Source organism: Monodelphis domestica, chromosome 4 (genome assembly GCF_027887165.1).
Source record: "Monodelphis domestica isolate mMonDom1 chromosome 4, mMonDom1.pri, whole genome shotgun sequence".
In the NCBI taxonomy this organism is placed as follows: Eukaryota; Metazoa; Chordata; class Mammalia; order Didelphimorphia; family Didelphidae; genus Monodelphis; species Monodelphis domestica.
In genome coordinates, this window is record NC_077230.1 from 225,253,174 (window position 1) to 225,276,056 (window position 22,883).

The 22,883-nt window shown below is 45.0% G+C and overlaps 1 protein-coding gene across 1 annotated transcript in view; it reads left to right on the forward strand.

The window, feature by feature from the left end:
* Positions 1-602: 602 nt before the first annotated feature.
* Positions 603-22,883, forward strand: part of CLMP (CXADR like membrane protein) — a 104,745-nt gene continuing 82,464 nt past the window's right edge. Inside the window, 2 exon segments of the mRNA XM_007494616.3 lie at positions 603-2,064; positions 2,167-2,269. Coding sequence (XP_007494678.2) covers positions 2,242-2,269 — 28 coding nt within the window. The 5' untranslated portion in view covers positions 603-2,064; positions 2,167-2,241.

Sequence of the window (22,883 nt, forward strand, 5' to 3'; positions counted from 1 at the left end):
AAAAGAAGAGAGAGAGAAAGAGAGAGGGAGGGAGGGAGGAAGGAAGGAAGGAAGGAAGGAAGGAAGGAAGGAAGGAAGGAAGGAAGGAAGGAAGGAAGGAAGGAAGGAAGGAAGGAAGCCAAAGAAATCAGGAGGTGAAGAGGAAGAGGAAGAAAATTCCAGACGGGGGACAGTCAGTGAAAATGCCTGGAGTTCAGAGATGGGAGTGTCTTGTTGGAGGAAGATCAAAGGAGGCCAGTGGCAATGGATGGGAGAGTATGTGGCTGAGTGAGGGAAGTGAAGATATAAAAATTCTGGAGAGGTCTATGGGTGGGAGAATAGGTTGGCTATCTCTTGAAACCTTTGAAAAGAGGATTTTGTATTTATATGGGCCAGGGGACCAGCCCCCCCTCCCAATGTAGGTCAGCAATGAACCTGAGTGGGGGACCCTTTGGCCCTCCTGCCTTCTCCTGAGCTTCACCCAATCACAGCAGGGTGTGCCTGGGTGACTGCCTCCATCCCAGAGCTGCAGAGCAGAGGCCAGTCCGGGTCCAGAGTTCCAGCAGAGCGGCAGGGAGCCTGTGCCAGAAGTTGGCGGAGGGCTGAATGAGCAGGCTCTGCTAGTCCCCCCACCCTAGCCTGACTCAGGCTGGTTGCTCTTGCTCTGTTAGCAGAGCTGCAGATCCAGCCTCCTCCAGCTGCCTGGGCGCTGCGGTCCCCTGAATGACAGGCTTCCACTTCCCGGGCCTGGGGAGAGTAGAGAGAAGCCAGCGGGACTGATCTCAGCTCTGCCTTCACGCTGGCCTATCTGGCCCTCCCTTCATCCTTCTGCTGGCCTCCTTTGGCTGGGCTCCTGCGGTCCATTTTGGGCCCAGGGGAGGGAGTTTCGCCTGCTTTTCCTCCTTTGCTCTCAGTGAAGAGTCCGCCTTCTGTTCTGGGCAAAGCAATGGGTCTTTCAGTTTTTGTTTTAGCTAAAATACTCCCCAGCCCCTCCGAATCTGGCTTCTGGACCGGGGTGCCAGTCACTAACAGCCAGTTGGACATCGCTACTTGACCACATTACCTTGACCAAAAGAGGGAGGCAGAAACGGAGCCAAGGAAAGGCAGAAAGAAAACAGTCTGAGCTTGAGTCTGCAGGATCTAAGAAGGGACCCAGCATCCCATGGAGACACACCAACGTGGGTTTGACTGAATTAGCTGTCCTATTCAGTCAGAGGCAGGATTCCAGATCTGGAGTGTGGAAGGCCCCCTCACAGCCCCTCCAGTCCATCCCCTTAGTCTTAGAGGCAGGGAAACTGAGGCATGGAAACGTCAACAAGACTCGCCCAGGACCCTACAGCCCGAGGGAGAGTTTGAAAATGCACCTTCCTGAAACGGACCTAGGCTCCTGGAGCGCACCACACTCCTGCTGTCTCCCACTCCACTCTAGACCAAAGCAGGGAGGAAGAGAAAGGTGGAAATGTTTGGGGTTGATCCTGCCTTGTGGCCTTGGGATTTGGACAGACCCCGTTGGGTCATCTGGCTTCTTGTACTGTTTTGGGTGGCCTTGGTCACCCCTCCCCCTTTAGCTCACTAGGCCTCAGTTTCCACATCTGTAAGAGAGGTCTGTAGCATTCCTCTGGGCTCCTCTCAGGCCCTGAGCCTACAGAGAAGAGAGAGCAATGGATCCCTTCCTCTAGACACACGAAGTTGCGTCTAAATTCCCCTGCTTCGCCCAGAAACCCCAGTGCTTTTCTCCTAAGAGAGGAAAGCCCCTTCCTGGCCGCCTGCTCGGCAGCCCGGCCCCGGGATTGGTGTTCCCCGCTAATCCCAGTTGAGGGGAGGGAGGGGCTGGCGGGAGGAGGCAGCTGTGTGGTTGCTGCTCGGTGTGATTTTTTTTCCCTCCTTCTCCATTCCTTTTTCTTTCCAAACAGGGAAAAGTGCTTCCACGCGGCTGGAGAGCTTCTCTGTCACAATCCGGGCTCCGGGGAAGCGCCTAATCCTGATCTCTCTCCTCCCACTCCCGCCCGCCCGCTAGGAGCAGGGAGCGCTCCAAGGCCCCTCCCCGGGGGCTGCGGAGTCAGAGGAGGCAAAGGCAGAAGACAAGTAGGCGAGAGGGGGAGAGGGAGGGAAGTTGGGTCCTTCGCTGGCACATGGATGCAATTATCCGGGGCGCATGCCAGAGCCGTTGCTTTCCATTCCGTGCAGGTCTTTTCAGGCTGTGGGACGCGCCCGGGACCAGGGGAGCAGAGCGGGGGAAAGAGTCCGAGTCCTGGAAGCGGCATGTCTTTCCTGTCCGTCCTCTTCCTCGGTGAGTGTGGCGGGCGCTCTACGTCGGGGACTTTGGAGGTCCCCAAGAGCCCTATTGTCGCGAGCGGCGGGGAGAGACTCACACTCGTTAATTAAACCGTTTCCCCTCAATTGCGGAGTCGGAGAAGGGCAGTGTCCTTCTGCCTCGGGGCAAATAGGCGGCACATCTGGGCAGGAGAGGGCTGCAAATTCCGCCCTGGAGACCGCTGGAAACATCTGTTCTCTTGAAAGGAGTCGCCTAAAAGCGTTTCTTAGTTCTTAAGGGCGGCAGCGTTTTCAAGGTGCAAGGTTGCTCCTCAGCCATAAACCGTCCGAAAGTTGGGACCCGCTTTGTGATGGCGTTTGTTTGGGGAGGAAAACGAGCTTTGCTTTTGATGTAGGCATTCTCGTTCGAGGTCCCTAAGGTGGGGGAAGGGGCTCTTTTTGTTTCCAACAGGCGTCTCAGACAACTCGGATTAGAAACAGATGTGTCAAAGTGTAAGCGAGAAAGAGAGGGTGTAGAGAAGGGACGGAGAGAAAGGAGGAACAAAATGGGCCGTAAAATGGGGAGGCGGGAAGGTAGAGACCCCGAAATGCGGCCGAGAGGAGAGGAAAAGAAGAAAAGATGAGAAAGGGTGGAGAGAAAGAAGGAAAGATAGGGAGCAGAAAGGGGGGAAAGAACCAGGAAGGGAGAGTGAGAATAGCAAACGAGAAAAGGTTAGGGAGAGAGGGGAGAGAAAGGACAAAGGAAAATGAACCCACTAGCATTGGGGGATTGGGTGTTTTGTTTTGGATGGGTGTGTATGTGTTTTTTTTTTCTTCTTCGTCTTGTCTTGGTGTGAGTGTGTGTTTAAATGAAAGAAAGACTCCAAAGAAGAAGGCAGAATCATTCCTGGTCATCCATTTGGGTGTAACTAACTTTGGTCACAAGGAATTTGTGAGCCCAAAAGCCTCAGCCAGATCTCTCTCTCTCCATTCCTCTCGCCAGATTGAGCTGACACAGACAGGTTTGCTTGTGAAAGAATACAAGTCAGGGATGTGTGTGGGCAAGAACAGGCAGGATGAGGCAGGGATGGCCTGGGGAGGCAGCCAGAAGTGGCATGGTGGGAGCTGGGGGTCTTGGGAGAGCTGAATGGCAGCCCCACCACACATGAGGAAGGGGCCCAGCCACCACTGCTACAGAAGGAACCTGGAAGGCAAGACCTCCAGGGGACAGCTAAGAAAATCAAAGATCCTGGACTAGTTAGTCAAAGGTCAAAAGGGTTCAAGAACAAAGCAAAAAGAGCAATTCTCCAAGATCTAGAAGGGTAGAAGTCTCTGGCACACTTTAAAGTGAACTTGAAATTGAGCCCCCCTCACACACACACACCAGAAGCCTTTGCAATAAAGTGACCTTTTTTGATCATTCTCTCAGGTGGCATTATTGCTTGCCTAGGACAATAGCCAAAGGGTCTCAGATCTGATGTCCTATGTCTGTGAGGGAGAGCAGGTTGGGTTTGACTGGATACACATGTACACATCATTTTTGCTACCTTTCAAACTTAAAAGGTATTTCATACATTTCAACTCCAGTCCCATTATCCAAGGATTCCCTAGGGTGAGTTCTCTGAAACCTATCCATGTGGGGTTGATAGAAAACTTAGCTAAGGACCAGACCCTGACCTCATAGAGTGTATAGCCTCCTGGAGGGGTCTGACATGGACCCAAATGAGCATCAAACAAAATAATCCATGATGAGTGAATGAGAGGTGTGAGTAAAGGGCCAGGTGAGATGGGTGCGCAGGAAGGCAGATTACTAAATGGGGGAATGAGAGAAGACTTTATGGAATAGGTGGCATTTGAGTTGGACCAAAAGACAGGTAGAGATGTTCAGTGAGAAGGTTGGGGGAGGCAGGGAGAGCTGGGGAAAAGAATTCCAGGTGCAGAAAGAGGGATGAGCAAAACAAGGAGGTATGTATTGAGAATAGTTAGTAGACCAGTGGTGCTAAAGCATAGATTGCACAGAGGAGTTATACAAGATGAGAATGGAAAGATTTTTTTAAACTGCTAGTATTTATGAAAATCAGTTAAGATATTCCAAACTATGTGCATTAAAGGTGCATGCAACCCCTGAATTCATGAGAATGAGTGATGGAACTTGATGAAGCAGTGTGGTATGGTGGGAAGAGTTCTAGATTTGGAGAAAAAGGACTTGGAATCTCTTAATCCCTGTGGGCCTCTGTGTCCTCATCTGTAAATTGGGGAGATTGAACCAGATGATCCTCCTGGTCCCTACCAGTTCTAAAGCTATGATTCCATGATTCATGACCTTGGACAAATCCTTTCACCTCTGTAGGCACCTTTTTCTTGAACTGTAACTCAATGGCACTGGGCAAAATGCAACGAAAAGAACATTGGCTCTGGAATCCAAGAATCTGGGTTCAGATCCATATTCTGATTCATATAGGAGGCTGCATGACCTTGAGCAAGTCACAGTCTCCCTAGACCTCAGCTTCCTCGTTTGTAAAATGAGGGACTTAAAGCAGACGACCTCTGAAATCCCTGGTGCCTCTAGAGATCTATGAGGGGGAAGGGAATAAACAGTTATATAAGCACTTACAATGTGGTGCCTAAAACTTTATAAATATTATCTCATCGGATTGCTCATAACAACCCTGGTTCTGTTACCTCCATTTTATAGTTGAGGTAACTAAGGTTCAGTGACTTATTCAAGTTCACACGGCTAGTAAGTATCTGAGAACAGATTTGAACTCGGGTCTGTTTGATTCTTAACACCACCTAAATACCTCCTGTGATCCCTCTAAAGTACTTTCAAGTTCTAGGTCCTGTGACCCCCCCCCCAATGGACCAAACTTTCCAGGTGATACATCCCATTAATTCTTCGTTCAATAAATATTTATTGAGGGCTACTATGTGCCGCTTTTATTCAGTCTTTTTTCAGTTGTGTCCAATTTGTGTCCCCATTTGAGGTTTTCATGAAAAAGATTATGGAGTAGTTTTGCTATTTCTTTTTCCAGCTCATTTTACAGATAAGGAAACTGAGGCAAACAGGGTTCAGTGACTTGCCCAGGGTCACACAGTTAGTAAGTGTCTGAGGACAGATTTGAACTCAGGAAGAGGAGTGTTCTCCAGGGCCAGCACTATCTCCACTATACAGGACCCCTATTAATTTTGCAACTACTGTGGCAACTACTTTGCAGGGTTTGTCTCTTATTCCCTCTTGCTTTATTACACCAATGAAAATTAGGGGTCATATAGTCCAAAATGTACATCACTAGGCATGTCCTACCTGGTAGAATTTATTTTTATTCACTCTCAGAAACAAACTTTGATCCATTTTTTGTTCTACCAGGGCAGGTATCAGAAGCTGGTCAGGGGAAGATCCTGGGTCCCATTCCACTGATTTTTTTTAAACCCTTACTTTCCATATGAGTTCTAAGGCAAAAGAGCAGTAAGAGCTAGGCAAGTGGGGTGAAGTGACTTCCCCAGAATCACAGAGCTAGAAGTGTCTGAAACTACATTTGAACCCGGGACCTCCTGCCTCCAGACCTAAGTCACCTAGTTGTCCTCATCCCACTGAACTTCAAAGCTGACTTAGGCATCAGGGAGGTGACAAGCTAGAGGGACCACAGAGCAGGGGGCAGCAAATGACACCCACGTCTTTGCAACCTTCTCAACACAAAACCCTTATTTTCAAAGTTGTTCCTAAGCCATAGGAAGGCTACCGACAACAGCAAGGCCAGAAGATCTTCCTGACTGTCAGTCATTTGCAAATAACTGAGATCAAATTAGAGACATCCTTTTAGCCCTCGATGGTAGTTTTTTCTTTCTCTTCTCTAGAAATATCTATTAAAAAAAAAGACAAGAGAGAAATTATCTATGCCAGAAGGGACCTCAGAGTATATTTAATTCTACTTCTCACTTTACAAATGAGAAAACTGAGGCCAGCCCACCAAGGCCACACTGCTAATAACTAAGAAAGCCAAGATCCTAACTTGGGTCCTCTGACCTCACCTCACCACACTGGGGAGATGTGAGGCAGAAGCTTTTTTTAGCTTACTCGTTTTAACAAATGTATTGATAAATACGAAGCTGAATTAGCAGATTTTTTTCTTTCTAGGCCAGTGGTGAAACAGATGGAAATACTCAACCTGTTTAGGGAGGAACTATTAAATTGAAAGAAGGGCTTAGGGCTCCATTGTTGTTCAGTCATGTCTGACTCTTTGTGACCTCATTTGGGGTTTTCTTGGAAAAGACATTGGAGTGCTTTTCCATTTCTGTCTCTAGCTCATTTTACAGATGAGAAAACTGAGGCAAGCAGGGTGAGGTGATTTGGCCAGGTAGGAAATGTCTGAGGCCAGATTTGATCTCATGCAGATGAGTTTTCCTGACTCCAGGCCCAGGACTCTCAGGAGGAAATCTGCATTCTCATTTGCCTCCATTTATGGATTTAAGGTAGGGTTTTGTTTTTTTTTTTTTTTCAGTGAGGATAGCTAAGAGGGTGACACTGGTATTTTCAAAGATCTATGCTTTCGCCAGTATGAATATTCCTTCCACAAAAGCAGACTGAAACATGTCCACATTCCATGAGTTACTGTGGCTAAAAAATTCATCACCTGGTGGCCAGCCTTCTGGAAAGGAGCCCCTCCACTCTCAGCCAGGATGATCCACAGATGACAGCAGCTTAATCTATTGCTAGGCCTGTACTTGACACCTTCCCAGAGAACTATCAGAGCTTAGCCTTGAAGGATCTGCCATGCCACAATGGGCCTTGGGCAAAGGAACAAAAAAAAAAACCAAAGAATTCTGATTCATCTGGGCTCTTCTCTACTAGAATGCACACAGGATAAATGAAATCACATAATAAACCCATCACCTTTAGGTTAATGCCGTGGGGTCTCAGCCTCCCTGGATGATTGGTAATAAAAAAAACACTACTGCATTTTATAGACTCTGATTGTTCCCGGAGTCATGGAGCTCAGGAACATTACTGCTAAGATCCGAATCCAGATCTCATCTCTAGCACGTAGCACAGTGCCTTCATTAATGCTTGTTTATTTAACAGGATTCATTGGACATACAGTATTTTTTTCCTCTTCACAATAGAAATCGTTGCTTTAAGACCAAAGAACACATTTGTTATAAAGAATATGTTGTAAAAAAATCAAGAAATCCTGTTACCCCCAAGAGTTTTTTACCAGGGTGGGGGGAAAGCTTCGTCACATAGAGGCCTTCCTTGAAAGGGTCTTGGGGCAGCTAAGTGGTTCAGTGGATAGAGAGCCAGGCCTGGAGCCTGGAGGACCTGGGTTCAAATGCAGCTTCAAAAGCTTCCTAGTTCTGTGCCTTGGGCAAGTCACTTAACCCTTTTTGCCTAGCTCTTGCCCTTCTTGACTTAGAATTGTTACTAAGACAGAAAGCATGGGAGAAGGAGAGGAAAGGAAAAGATAGGAAATGGGGAAAGGAAAAGTCTTCAGTTACTTCACAAGACCAGGTTATTAACTTGAGGTCATTACACTAGACAGATGTGTGTGTGTATGTGTGTGTAAGAGACAGAGAGAGACAGAGACAGAGACAGACAGAGAGAAAGAGAGACAGAGACGGGTGGGGGGGGGACAGAGACAGAGAGAGAGGGGGAGAGAGGGAGAGAGAGAGAGAGAAAGAGAGAGAGAGAGAGAGAGAGAGAGAGATGGATGGATGGATAGATAGATGGATAGATGGACAGACAGATAAGATAGATAAACTATTTCAATATAATTGACTTCCTTCGTAATCTGTTTTATTTTGTGTATTTACAAACATCCTGAGGAGTCCATAGGCTTCACAAGACTGCCAAAAGAACCTGATCTAAGAAATGTGAGGGTAGCTAGGTGGCACATTGGATAGAGTGGCAGGGCTAGGGTTAGGAAGACTCAATTTCCTAAGTTAAAATCTGGCCTCAGACACACTAGCTTGGGCAAATCGCTTAACCCTGTTTGTCTCTGTTTCCTCATCTATAAAATGATCTGGAGAAGGAAATGGCAAACCATTCCAGTGTCTTTGCTAAGAAACCCCCAAATAGAGTCACAAAGGGTCAGACATAACTGAACAACAACAAAAAGGAATGTCTAAGTCCGAAGATGCTCTAGAGACTGATAGCAGTTTTTACATTATCTCTAGGCACTTGGAAGAATTAAATTCAGGTCCCAGCTCTGACACTCTGAATGACACTGAGGACAAATCACTTAGTTAATTAAGTGAGCAAATCACTTAATCTCTCTATGCCTCAGATTCCTAATTTGAAAATTATAGCAAGAGTTCAGATCCTACTTACCTTCCTAGAATTATAGATTGAGAGCCAGAGGTGACCTCAGGGGTAATCTAGTCCTTCCTCCATTATTTTGTTTTTATTTTATTTATTTATTTATTTAAACTAAGGTTCATTGACTTGCCGGGGTCATTTAGTTGATAAGTAGCAGAATTAGAATTTGAACCCTGATCTTCTGAGTCTAATCCAGTGTTCTTTTCCCTTGCAACCTGCTGATGGTTTTATTGTGAGAAATGTACTTTATTCATCATTAATTCATATTATTCTAGTAATGTTTATTAATAAATTTTATTTATCATGTGATAAATGACATTTATTAATAAATATTCTTTGTTAAATATAATAACATTTATTAATATAATTTATTATAATAAATTTTGCTTATCAATAAATGTATTTGATAAGCTATTTATTAATAAATTATATTTATATAATAAATGTTTTTATTACATATTTGTTGTATAATTATATTGTTTCTATAATAAATGTTTATTAATGAATATCAATTATTATAAATATTGTTGTTGTTGTTCTATTGTATATTCAAATTAATATTTATTAATATTAAATTATTTGGTCTAAAGGTGAAGTCTCAGTGATGAGGACATTCCCTTCAGAAGTATGGTACAGAGTCATTAGGAAGCAGGGTGGTTCTATGGAAAAGATACTGAATTTAGAAATTGAGGGCCTGAAGGGGCAGCTGGGTAGCTCAGTGGATTGAGAGCCAGGCCTAGAGATAGGAGGTCCAGGTTCAAATTTGGCCTGAGACACTTCCTAGCTGTGTGACCCTGGGCAAGTCACTTAACCCCCATTGCAAAAAGAGATTAAGGGCCTGAGTGTGAATCCTAGCTGTTATTTATTACCTAAGTGACCATGGCTTCATTTAACCTCAGCAGACCTTATTTTACTCAGCTCTAAAATACAGAGATTGATTTAGATAACCTCTTAAGGTCCTTCTAGAGGTAGATCTGTGAACCATTCACCCCCTACATGACTCTTCTCTTTCCCTCCCATGAAAATTCCGAGGAAGATCCACCCTACAAGCAGGGTATCTGAGACTATCCATCTCCTTTTCTAGTCATCTATTTCTTAGTCCATATCTTTAATACTACTTCATGGGGCAGCCAGGGGACTCCATGGAGCTGGGGGAGAGGGAGACCTGGGGTCACATTTAAAAACAGCCCATGAGGCAAGCTGGTGCCCGCTTTCAGGGTACTTCAGCCATGGATGTTGAGGCTTTTCTGGTAGGTGCTGCTGGTGAAAATGCGTACTTTCTTACAGTAAATGAGGTGTGGAAGGTGGGGCTGTTGTAGAAGGAACTGAGTAACTGAGCTTGAAGGCAGGGATGTGTATGAACAGGGTAGCTGTAATTCAGCTCATGGGCTTGCTCATGCTTAGCCAGGCTTAGCCAGACTTTTCTGGGTTGTTGGAATGGTTAAGAACAAGTGAGAAAGGGCAGTGAGGCAGCACAGGGGATAGAGGGCCAGGCTTGGAGTTGGGAGAACCTGGGTTCAAATCTGGCCCAAGACCCTTCCCAGATGTGTGATCCTGAGCAGGTTACTTAAATGCAATTAATTATCCATTAGAATTTATGCTAAGACAGAAGGTAAGGGTTTAAAAAAAAAGAGAAGGAAGGAAGGAAGGAAGGAAGGAAGGAAGGAAGGAAGGAAGGAAGGAAGGAAGGAAGGAAGGAAGGAAGGAAGGAAGGAAGGAAGGAAGGAAGGAAGGAAGGAAGGAAGGAAGGAAGGAAGGAAGGAAGGAAGGAAGGAGAGAGAACATGGGGGGGAAAAATCACCTTAGCAAAACTACCAATATATAACAAAATTTGGCAACACAGGCAATGTTTTGGTTCTTAGTTTCTCCAAGGAAGGAGATGCATTTTTCATCTTTTCTTCACAATCAGATCAGGCTTAATAATTACATGGTGAGGGGTGGAAGGTTGTGCTTTCTATTTACATGATTATATTCATTGTACAGTGTTTTCCTGGTTCTGCTTGCTTTACTCTGTATCTGTTTATAGGTTTTCCCATGTTTCTCTGAATACTTTGTATTTATTATTTCTTATGAGATATGAATATACTATCTGTGCATGTACCTCAGACTGTTTATTATTCTCCAATCAATGGGCATCTCTTTTGTCTCTAGTTCTTTGCTATCACAAAAGTGCTTGTGTAAATATTTTGGTATGGAATGGGCCTTACTTTCTTCCATTGGACCATTCCATCTTCCATATATCCTTGGGATATATGCCTAGCGGTGAGATCTCCGAGTTAGAAAAAAGATTTTTAATAAGCTCTATGAGAGGAAGAGCTTTGTCAGAATGATGCTCCTGATGTTGATTTAGAAAATAAAATACAGCTGCCATAAATACTCTGGGATGTCTCCATCACTGTGTTCACTGTCCAGCAGAATTCAGTGCTTTATATGATTTCTGTGTCGTGGATACTCAGCTTCATCCCCAAACCCGATACCCAGTTCAGGAAACTTAGTTCCCCTTAAGTGCCAAAAGTTTATAAGTTTGATTTTGTCTGGAGGCAAGTTAAAGGGGGTCCGTTCCATAACTTGGGTGCACAGGGTTTGAATATAGAGTTCTTTGCTTGTTGTTGTTCAGTTGTGTCTGACTCTTTGTGACCCCATTTGGGATTTTCTTGGCAAAGATACTGAAGTGGTTTGCTATTTCCTTATCCTCATTTTACAGATGAGGAAACTAGGGCAAACAGGGAAGTGACTTACCCAAGGTCAGACAGCTAGTAAGTATCTGAGGCCAGATTTGAACTCAGGAAGAGGAGTCTTTATGATTTCAAGCCTGGAACTCTATCCACTGAGCCATCTTACCTGTCCAAGGGTAGAGAGCTCTATGAAGAGTTTATATAGAGAAACAATGGAATTCCTTCATTTAATCATCATGGTGAGGTCAATTAGTATACATATTGCTACCCCTATTTTACAAATTAAGAAACTGAGATAAGGAAAGGATAGTTGGGTGCTCTGGTAAGGAGAAAAAACAGGGAAAGCAATGGACCCCCCCAGATGCCTGGTCCTTACCAGCTGTATTACTGTGAGTAAAGTCACTCAACTTCCTTATTTTCATACATGAAATGGAAATAATAATGCTTACTCTATTCTCTTCTTCATGAGGCAGTGGCATAATAGAGAGTTTGCAGGAATACCCAGGTTCAAGCCCTGCCATATTGACTGTGTGATCCTAGGTAAGTCACTTAATGTCCAGTGCTCCCAGCCACTCTTGGTGAGCGTAAATTGCAGAGAAGATACTGATGAAAATTGGAAGAAACTCACCAGAACCTCCCTACTCTGATGAAATCACAGGTCCCAGCACCCTTTCTATACCATCCGCTTCACAGCAGGGTAGCAAAGTGGAAAAGGTACTGGGCCTTGAGTCTCTTGGACCTGAGTTCAAATCCAGCCTCAGAGAGTACTAGTTCCGTGTGACCCTGGGGAAGTCACTTAACCCTGATTGTTGCCCCTTTTCTGTCTTAGAATTGATACTATGACAGGAGGTAAGGGGATTTAAAAAAAGGATGTGAGGTCAGCATTTTGCAAGCCTTGAAATGTCATAAACATGTAAGCTGTTATGTTTATTATTGGTATGGTTGTAGTGGGTAGAGGGCCAGCTAGGCTTGGATTTATGGAGACCTGGGTCTGCTCCTATCTTTACACATACTAGTTATGTCACCATGTGCAAAGTCATTTAGCCTTCAAGAAACTCTCTAAGCCAGGTACTGATCATCACTGATGGAGAAAGTTTCCACACTGGAAGTTCCCCAAAGCAGTGAAATCAGAACTCTGGACATTCCTCCCCTCACCCCCACCCACCCAAAAAAGGTTCTGATAACGCCAAAGGGCAGGTGGGATCTCAAAATGCTTTGGGGCCCGCGTTGGATAGCAGTTGTCACTGAGGAGAGTGTGGATGTGTTGGTAGGGGCTGCCCCTTGTCCAGTCCCTTTGATTTGCCCAGACGTTCCTTTTCTAAGTGAATAGATGTTCTCTGCTTGTGTGCTCACCGTTTGTGTCTTTCTCCAAAAACAGTACTAAACGTGTGAAAAACAATGTTCTTATTTCAGCTCGACGGTGGGATGTACTGTGGAGAACTATGGCTTTGTTGGGTTGGGAACCGTGTCGCCCCAAAAGGGAGTGGGCGGATCTTATTTTTTTTGCATTTGGCTCCTCTCCCCCTTCGTGCACCCCGAGATAATCCGGTCACACAATTTTGTGGGTTGAAGTGATAGTAAGTCTGAGGCTTGTCTGGTTTCATCAGGACAAAAGCGGGGAGTAGAAAGCTGTTTTCTTTTTGCCACACCTGGGATAGAGCATGAGCTGGCTAGCTTCAAAATCGGTCCAGTTGGGATAGAAAAGGGGCCGTTTTCAAAGCGACGCAATAGTGGGGATGGGGTCATCTCGGGGCACTAAGAGGCGGGGCACACTGCCCGCAGATACTCTGGGGAGGAGGACGCACAAGCTAAGAGAGCCTCTCGGGACTGCCGGAGCAGACAGCACTAAAGAGAACATTCAGTCATTTGTGGGGCTGGGCTGCAGCACTGGGAGTCGGAGCTGGGAGGTCTCTCCCACTGGATGCCGTGCGGCTGATTGTTTCACGAAGATGGGTTCCTGCCCCCTCCCAGGCCCATTCTAAGCTGGCTCCTGCACAGGGCCGGACAGACGGGCAGATAGACAGATAGAGATGGACAACGGACAGGCAGACAGATAGATAGACAGGTTAGATGGACAGATGGGCGGATAGATAGATGGATGGACAAATAGATAGATAATAGATTGAAAGGCAGTCACAGAGAGAGAGAGATGTAGTATATGTTATTGTTCTGTCATGTCTGACTCTTTGTGACGCCATTTGGGGTTTTCTTGACAAAGATACGGGAGTGGTTTGCCATTTCCTTCTCTAGTTCATTTAACAGAGGAGGAAACAGGCAAATGGGGTCCGATGACTTGCTCAATCATACAGCCAGGGAGTGTGAGTCCAGATTTGAACTCAGGTCTTCCTGTCTCCAGGAATAATGTTCTATCCAGTGAGCCACCTAGTTCCCCATAATGCAGTAGATATATACATAGTTTGATAGACACGTCGTTATAATGGAGAGGCTGTGTGTATATAAAATATCTATCTTACCCAGACTATATGGCATGACCCTGCCTACGCCACCCCTTATAGCTGCTGCCCTAGCGGAGGTGGGAGCTGAGGAGCGGTGCCCCGGGGGAGACAGGAAAGGGCCCCTGAGGGAAAGGCAGACATGCCCATACTTGGCAGCAGACTGATATTGGAGAGAAACTGAGGCTGGCCCTGGGCTGTTGTCTGGATGGCCGGAGGCCAGGCACGGGGCGCCTCCGAGAGGGAGGGTTGAGGGCGAGAGAACGGGTACGTGTGAGTCTCCGGTTCTGTTTGCTTCCCTCCGCGTCAAGTGGGACCAGTCTTCAACCCCATCATGTCACAGAAGGCGCTGAGGCCCAGCCTCGTGCGACGCTGATCTTCTTCCTCTCCGTAGAAGGAAAGTAATAATAAGCCGGGCAGCATGGATTTCCTGCACCAGCAGAAAAACACATATTGAACGGAGACAGCTCTAGACATGTCTTTATTCCTGTTTATGACCAAAAAAAATTTTTTTTCAGGTCCCTGGAAGGCAAATGGCTTGGTGACTGCATTGTTTAAATTTAGGCTTGCGTTTGTGGGGATCGTGAAGACTGGAAGCAATAGCCCTCATAACCCAGGCTCTGTCACTTCTCATTATTTCCAGTGACAGTTTCAATTATTTCCAATCATTCCAGGCATAGGAGGGAGAACAAGTCAGACACTGGATCCAGGCCCTCCTCCGCGGACGAGTCACCATAAATAACGCAGCCCTCTGTTTCTATCAAGCCCTCGGGGGAGGGGAGGCAAGGTGGCTTTAGGACCCTCATTTTATAAATGAAGAGACGAAGGTTCAGAGAGGTTCATGGCATGCCTGGATCCCCCAGCTTGGGGGAAGATAAGGTAGGCATCTAGATTTTTGGATTCTTGGTCCAGGGGTCTCTCCATGAGGCTGTGCTGCCGCTTCTTCCTGACCCACCACTCCCTGACTCACCAACAGCCCTTCAGAGAGGCATCCGGACCCAAGGAGGCCGGCCCCCCAAGAATAGCCAGGCAAGTGAGGGTAAGCCACGAGGGTGTGTGTGGAGGTCCTGCAAGTAGCATCATGCAGCTTATGGGGCCTCTCTGACACCCAGATTAGCTGCCCCCAGTTTTTTTGATAAAAAATTTAGGTGGGGGGGCAGCTGGGTAGCTCAGTGGATTGAGAGCCAGGCCTAGAGAGGGGAGGTCCTGGGTTCAAATCTGGCTTCAGACACTTCCTAGCTGTGTGACCCTGGGCAAGTCACTTGACCCCCATTGCCTAGCCCTTACCACTCTTCTGCCTTGGAGCCAATACACAGTATTGACTCCAAGATGGAAGGTAAGGGTTTAAAAAAAAAATTTAGGTGGGCTGCACCATAAGGTCAGGCTTGAGGTCCTATGCTATACTCTATAATAAATTTTTTACTTGTTTACTTGGTCCAAGCATCAAAGTGGTTTGGCCTACCTTGAGAAATGACTGATTGGATTCTTCATCCCTGCACCCAATCCTCCCTGAAGCCTCAGACACAGGGACAGAAAATGTAGAGGCCTGACCCACATGGAAGACTAGTGTGATCTGTAAAGGAGAGCCAGCTCCTCTGTTCCCATTATACAGATTCTGATATGTGGTCTTAGGAAGCTTGAAAAAAGATTTTTCCTAAATTTCCATATTTCCAGCCATTTGTTCTTCTTTAACAAACCTGCAGCTAAGGTGGTACAGTGTATATACATAGGGGGCCAGGCCTGGAGTCGAGAAGACTCATCCCTCAAAGTTCAAATCTGGCCTTAAACACGTAGTAGCTGTGTGACCCTGGGAAAGTCACTTACTCCTGTTTGCCTCAGTTTCCTCATCTGTAAAGTGAGCTGAAGAAGAAAATGGAAAACCACTCCAATATCTACCCCCAAAAAAAACCAAATGGGGTCACAAAGAGTTAGACATGATTAAAGGACAGCCACAAAAGAAATCCACACCAAACTGGAAAAATGTGTGGAATTCAATATCCTTTTCAGCTTTTTGGAGAATGGAAAACCTCAAGGTGAGAAGCAAAATGCCTGCGTATTTCCCAGCAGCCCGAAGGGTGAAAGCTGTGATTTTTTTTCCCACTTCCTTCTTTCACACGGGCCAAAGCATGTGTCCCAGATTTCAAAGGTCCTAGAATTCTTATCCAGATTGGCTCATTGGCCCAAGAAGCCTCAAGATTCTAGTTTTAACCAGGGTCTGGCCTGGATCTGATGCTCCTGAGCCCACAGAGTGCTGTCACCCCTGACTTGACTCGTGCCTTCATAAGAAGAGGATACAAAGGTCATCATGTTTCCACAGACTCATGGAAGAGAGTAGCAGAGCTGGAAAGGACTGAAGAGATGATTTAATTCCACCCTAACATTTTACAGCTCACAAAATCCGGAGGTCCAAAGAGGTAACCTCTCAGAGATGACCTTCCTGCCTCCCACATTGCCTCCCAAGGGCCTTCCGCCTCCAAAGCCCTGGGCAATCATCCCTTCCAGCCCAGTAATTTCATCTTGACCTTCATCTTCTGATTTCTTTCCCTCGGAGGCAAACCAACATCTTTTCAGGATGAAACCAAAAAGAATTGTAAAGGAGACGAGGATGTCTTTCCATTCTCCCTCATCCCTTCCATTTCAGTGTTTCTCCCTCATCAGGACTGCCTGCCCTCTTAACTTCCCTCAGTGGATCCGCTAGAATGGGCGCTAGTCCCAGAATCAGAATCCCAGGGCTCTAATTCCATCTCTGCCGTTTACTAACTGTATATACAGCCACGGACAAAGCACTTCAGTTCTTTGGGCCTCGGTTTCCTCCATCTATAACATAGGGGTGATATCTAAGAGGTCTGTTGCAAGATTATTGAGGGAATGAGTATGAAAGTATTTTGTAAAGGCCAAACCAATATAAAGTGGAAGTATTCTAGAACTATTTTGTTCTCTGTCAACTTCCCAGTGTCTAACCTAGTTCCTGGCCTGTGTGCTGAGTTGGGGTTTTTTTTGTTGTTGTTTTTTTCCCATAGATCCATGATTCATGTTCTCTCCCTCCCCAATTCTCTCCTCCCTCCAGGAGTTGACAAGCAATTCCACTGGGTTATACATATATTATCACTCAAAACCCATTTCCATATTATTCATTTTTGTAATAGAGCAATCTTTTAAAACCCAAACCCCAAATCATATACTCATATAAACAAGTGATAAATCATATATTTTCTTCTGTGTTTCTACTCCCACAGTTCTTTCTTTAGATGTGGACAGTGTTCTTTCTCATAAGAGCCTCAGAATTGTCCTGGATCATTGCATTGGTGCCAGTAGAGAAGTCCATTATGTTTGATCATGCCACAATGTTTCAGTTACATTTTTTTCAATTTTTTAATTTAGCTGAGTTTTTCAATGAATATGCCATACTATTGTTGAACTAATCCTCCCTAAGGAAGTAATTAACACCTTTGAATCCAGAGAAATTATTTCTTTTTTTAGGAATAATTTCCAATAGTGGAAATTCAATATCCCTGAGGGAGAATAAGGGAGCTATAACAACAGCTAGTATTTATATTGCACTTTAAAAAATATTTGCTTGCTTGTTTGTTAACATTACAATTCCCAGATATCTCCCTTCCACTGTTCCTTCCCCATACTGGAGAAAGGATCATTTGACAAAAAGATAGGTGGATAGATAGACAGACAGACAGACGGATAGAGAAAGAGAGAGAGAGAGAGAGAGAAATGGAAAGATAGATAGATGATGGATGGATAGATAGACAGATGGATGGCTAGATAGATAGTAGATAGATAGACAGACAGATGGAGAGAGAGAGAGGGAGAGAGAGAGAGAGAGAGAGAGAGAGAGAGAGAGAGACAGACGGATAGACAGACAGACAGACAGACAGACAGACAGACAGATAGATAGATAGACAGACAGACAGACAGACAGATAGATAGATAGATAGATAGATAGATAGATAGATAGATAGATAGATAGATAGATAGAGCTATTTCTTGCTGGTATCTATTTATGAGTTCTTTCTCTGGAGATGGATATAAAGCAAGTCATTCTTCAAACAACATTTCTGTTGCTGTATAGAATGCCCTCTTGGTTCTACTCATTTCATGCTTCATAATTTCATTTATGTCTTTCTGTGCTTGTCCAAAATTAATCTGCTCATCAGGTAGGTTCTCCCGGTGCAGTAGTATTTCATCACATTCATATGCCACACCTTGTTTAGCCATTCCCGGGTCGATGGACACATCCCTTCAATTTCCAGTTTGGGGGCTCCACAAAGAGAGCAGCTATAAATATTTTAGAACATAGGGGTTCTTATCCTTTTTTCCCTGATCACCTTAGGAAACAAACCTAGATCAGAGACTTTTATAACTCCTTGAGTAAAATTCCAGAAGACTCTCCAAAATGGTTGGATCAGTTCACAGTTCCACCAACAGTGTATTAGTGTCCATTTTTCCACATTCCCTCCAACACGTGTCATTTTACCCTTTTATCATTTTGGCCTGTCTGATAGGCATAAAATGATATCTCAGCGTTGTTTTGATTTACTTCTCTCTATAGCACTTTAAAGTTTGCAAAGCACTTTACAAATATCACATCTCATTGTATGCTCTTGACCCCCAATGGCAGAGACTGGAATTGCCTCTATTTTATGGATGAGGAAGCTGAGGCAGAAAAAGATTTAAGCGACCTTAAAAATTTAAGGAGAGCCTCCCCCTTCATTGTGCCCCATTAGAACAGATAGAAAATAAGCCTCGGGCCCCTCCTTAGTGTGGTCCATTGTTTGGGTCCCCTTACAGCGATGGCAAGATGCAGGGCATCCCTGCACCTAAGCCCTGCCCACCTGGGGTTGCCAGGCTATGGCTTCGTGCTAGCATCCCTGTATCCCACGTTATGTGCTGGCAGGAGGCTCCAGGCTCCTTTGGCCTTGGGGAAGTTTGTTGCCTGGTTTTCTCTTCTCATTTTCCCCTCTGACTTGTTGAGTTTAGACTTTGGGAGAGCAAGGGTGGGGAAGACAGGTGTCAGGACAGATGTTCATCCAATGGATAAGAGGAGGCTGTATCAGTGAGACTAAAGGAAGAAAAGTTAGGAAGAAAGGAAGGCCAGATCCTTTTAACCTTGCTTGCCTCAGTTTCCTCATCATTAAAATGAGCCAAAGAAGGAAATGGCAAACTGCTCCAGTTTCTTTGCCAAGAAAATCCCAAAAAGTGATCAAGAAGAGTCAGACATGACCAAACAGCAACATACAGAGGGAAACTCACCGACTGAGGACTTGAGTTAAATCCCACCTTGGACACTTGCTCTCAGCGGACCTTGGGCAAGTTCCCTTAACATCCCTGGACCTCAGTTTCCTTATCTGTCAAATATATTACAATATATAACATAACATATTATATAAATTATAATATCCATGGTGGTGTTGTGAGAATCAAACAAATGCAAGGGAGACCCTTTGTAAACCTTTAAGTTCTATAAATGTCTGCTATTATTGTTGCTCTAACCTCACCAGGTCCCTGTTTACTCGTGAGTAAAAATGGCATCACAGCCTCTATCTCCCTCATTCTTTTGAAAGACTTCAGGATTTCTTTTCCTTTGTCCCCTCATGGTTATACTACCGGGCTGTGAAATTCTGAGATAAAAGGCCCTGAGGAGGAAGAGAAATTTCATCTTTCTGCAACCACCGAGAACAGCCTTACACTGGCAGAACAAAGCAAACCCACATCTCCTCTACATTCACAGACTTTCTGCCCTCTTAGATGCCTGGCAGCAGGTCTCGGAAAGGTTGTCTGATGAATGGGGGCAATGGAACAAGAGCAGAGGAAGGCCCCAGGAGGAAAAGGTTTAATTGCAGGATTAGACAAACTTCAGTGTCACCAGGGGGTTCTATTAAACCCACTCAGATACCTGGGAATGAAACTCCCCTCCAGGTAAGAGGTCTTCTGACCAAGGGATTACAAATGCTTTGTGTTCATAACTCCATTTTCCCTGGATCTCAAAGCAGAGGACCTAATTGGGTTCACAGTGAATGGGGAAAAGATGTGTAAACTTCACAAGAAGGAGTGAAATGTGTACGTTTTATTCAGAAGGCACTGTTAAGCCCAGCTGGGAGTTTCCTCTCATGTAGGATTAAAATGTTTAAAGTTTGTGAAACAAATTTTGCCTTCAATTCAGTTCATCAACCATGTATTAAACTTGTGAGATTAAAAAAGAAGTCTAGGAGATAATATTTGCCTTCAATTCAGTTCATCAACCATGTATTAAACCTCTGGCATTTTTTTTTTGTCTATGAGACCAATTTTGCCTTCAATTAAATTCATCAACTATGTATTAAACTTGTGGGTTTAGAAAAGTCTTTGAGATAAAATTTGCCTTCAATTCAGTTCATCAACCATGTATTAAACCTCCTGGATTTTTCCCCCATGTACTATATATTTATTTATTTTTATTTAGAATATTTTTCCATGGTTACATGATTCATATTCTCTTCCTCCCCGCTTCTCTCCCCCTTCCAGAGCTGACAAGCAGTTCCACTGGGTTATACTTGTGTCATTTTTCAAAAACAATTTCCATGTTGTTCACATTTGCAATAGAGTGATCTTTTAACATCAAAACCCCAGTCACATCCCCATCAAACCACATGATCAATCATATGTTTTTCTTCTACATTTCTGTTTCTGGGATTTTTTTTTTAAGGTCTATGAGACAAATTTGCCTTTAATTCAATTCCTCAACCAATTAAGCCTGACAATAAACAAGGCACTTTGGTACCTTTTCAGTCTGTATCCCACTCTTCATGCCCCTATTTGGGATTTTCTTGACAGACATACTGGAGTGGTTTGCCATTTTCGTCTCCATCTCATTCTACAGATGAGGAAACTGAGGCAAACAGGGTTAAGTGACTTGGCCAGGGTCATCCATCTAATAAGTATCTGAGGTTGCACTTGAACTCATGGTGCTCTCTATCTACTGTACCACCTAGCTGCCCCTAAGGCACATAATAGGCAGTCATGCAAAACTGAATAAGGTAGATTAGGTGCCCCCAAGAAATCCACCTTAGTGGGGAAGAGAAGAGGTAAGCAAACCTATACGGCATAAGTTATGCCACAAATATAAGGGTTGGGGATTTGCGAAGGGCCATTTAAGTCTGAGAAAAGAAAGATAAGTCTTGTCTGGGAGGGGAGAAATCAGAGAAGACTTTCTGGAGGAGGTGGGGGACTGACCTGGTCCTTGAGGAAGAGGTAGGATTTCAAAAGGTAGATAAGAAAGGGATGAGAGCCTTCCCTACTATTCTGTGGAGCTTCCCGTGCCCACATCCCAAGGGCTAACTTGTCTAAGGCAGTTATTTGGGGACGGTTCCTCTCCCACCTCCTGAGTTCCAAGAAATCAGGGATTTTCTCAACACTGGATCTCCTCCAACACCGCTCAACACAGTGAGTGCTTAATAAATGAGTTCCAGGCATGGGACGTACTTGAAACAATGAAGGATTTCAAAACAATATAGCCAAGTGTCGCGAGACGAGATGGGGAGGGGGGAATGGGGGATGTGTTTTCCAGGATGGTGGAAGGTGGGAAAGGGAAGATTTAGTCACGTGACGAAAGAATTCATCCGGATTTAGGACCTCGATTCGCCTAATTAGTGACTTTCCTTACCCTAGAAACATAGGTGGTGGTTGTGCAGTCGCGTCTGACGCTTTGTGACCCCTTTGGGGGTTTTCTTGGAGGAGATACCGGAGTGGTTTGTCATTTCCCTCTCCCGCTTATTTTACAGAAGAGGAAACTGAGGCCAGGGAGGACCCCCCACCCCCACCCCACCCCCAGCCTCTTTGACCTCAGGGTGGCAAGCTCTAAGGGCCAGTGGCAGAACCAGTCTCTTTCTGTCGCTCGGCACCGTGGCTCCGGAAGTTTGGAAATAGGCACCCCTCCCCCCAGATCCAGGGAAACTTCTGTGGAAAATGAAGGATCTTCCAGGGGAAGCCAAGGATCCCGGGCTCTCCCTTTCCAGCAGCACCCTGCTAGAGCACTTCAGAGTTTTCAAAGAGCTTTAAATTCTGCAAGGAATAGGTGCTGTCAGTATCATTAACTCCATTTTACAGATGAGGGAACTGAGGCTTGCTAGTGTTAGACAGCTAGGACTAGCACAGGTAGAATTTATAGGACAAGAGTTGGAAGGGAGGGGGTGGCTGGATAGCTCAGTGGATGGAGAGCCAGGTGTAGAGACAGAAGATCCTGGGTTCAAATGTGACCGCTTCCTGGCTGGGTGACCCTGGACATTTCACTTAACCCCCATTGTCCAGCCCTTATCGATCTTCTGCCTTAGAGCCAACACTTAATATCAATTCTAAGCTATAAGGTAACGGTTTAAAGAAAATGATGGAAAGGAGAATAGAAATAATCAGGTCCAATCCCTTCATTTTTCAAATAAGAAAACTGAGGCTGAGAGAGAGGCAGAAAAGAACCCAAGTTCACCCAGGTAACCTTGTGGCAGAGTTGGAATTTGAACACTCTTCCCTCCAGGAGAAAATGCTTTCTTTTTTGTAAACAATCAAGACTATGTATTGGTTCCAAGGCAGAAGAGTGGTAAGGGCTAGGCAATGGAGGGTAAGTGACTTGCCCAGGGTCACACAGATGGAAAGGGTCTGAGGCCACATTTGAACCCAGAACCTCATGGCTCTGGGCCTGACTTTCCATCCTTGGAACCACTCAGCTGACCCCAATGCTCTCCCTCTTCAACCATGATTTCCTCAGCTTCCTTCTAGTCCCAGCTAAAATCCCATCTTTTACAGGAAGCTTTTCCCAACCCTTCAAATCTAGTTCCTCTCCCCTATGAATTATTTTATTTTTATCCTGCATATAGCTTGTTTCTTATGTATTTGTTTGCATATTGTTGTCCCCTGCACCACCACCATTGGACTGTAAGCTCCTGGAGGGCAAGGACTGTCTTTTGCCTCTTTTTATATCAAAACAGGCATTTAATAAATCTTAATTGATTGACTGACTGAAGTCTCTGGATTCCCTGTTCTGGGCTCCTTCCATCACAGTGGCATCCCATCTGGCTCTGGGTTTAAATTCTAAAGTCACATGTAGTGAAATTCTTGAAAAGAGAAATAAAATACATTTTAAAATTAAGTCAACATGAAAACACCATTCATAAGCAAAGGATAAACTATGGGAGTGGAAACACCGAGAAAAAGCAACTGCCTGAATAC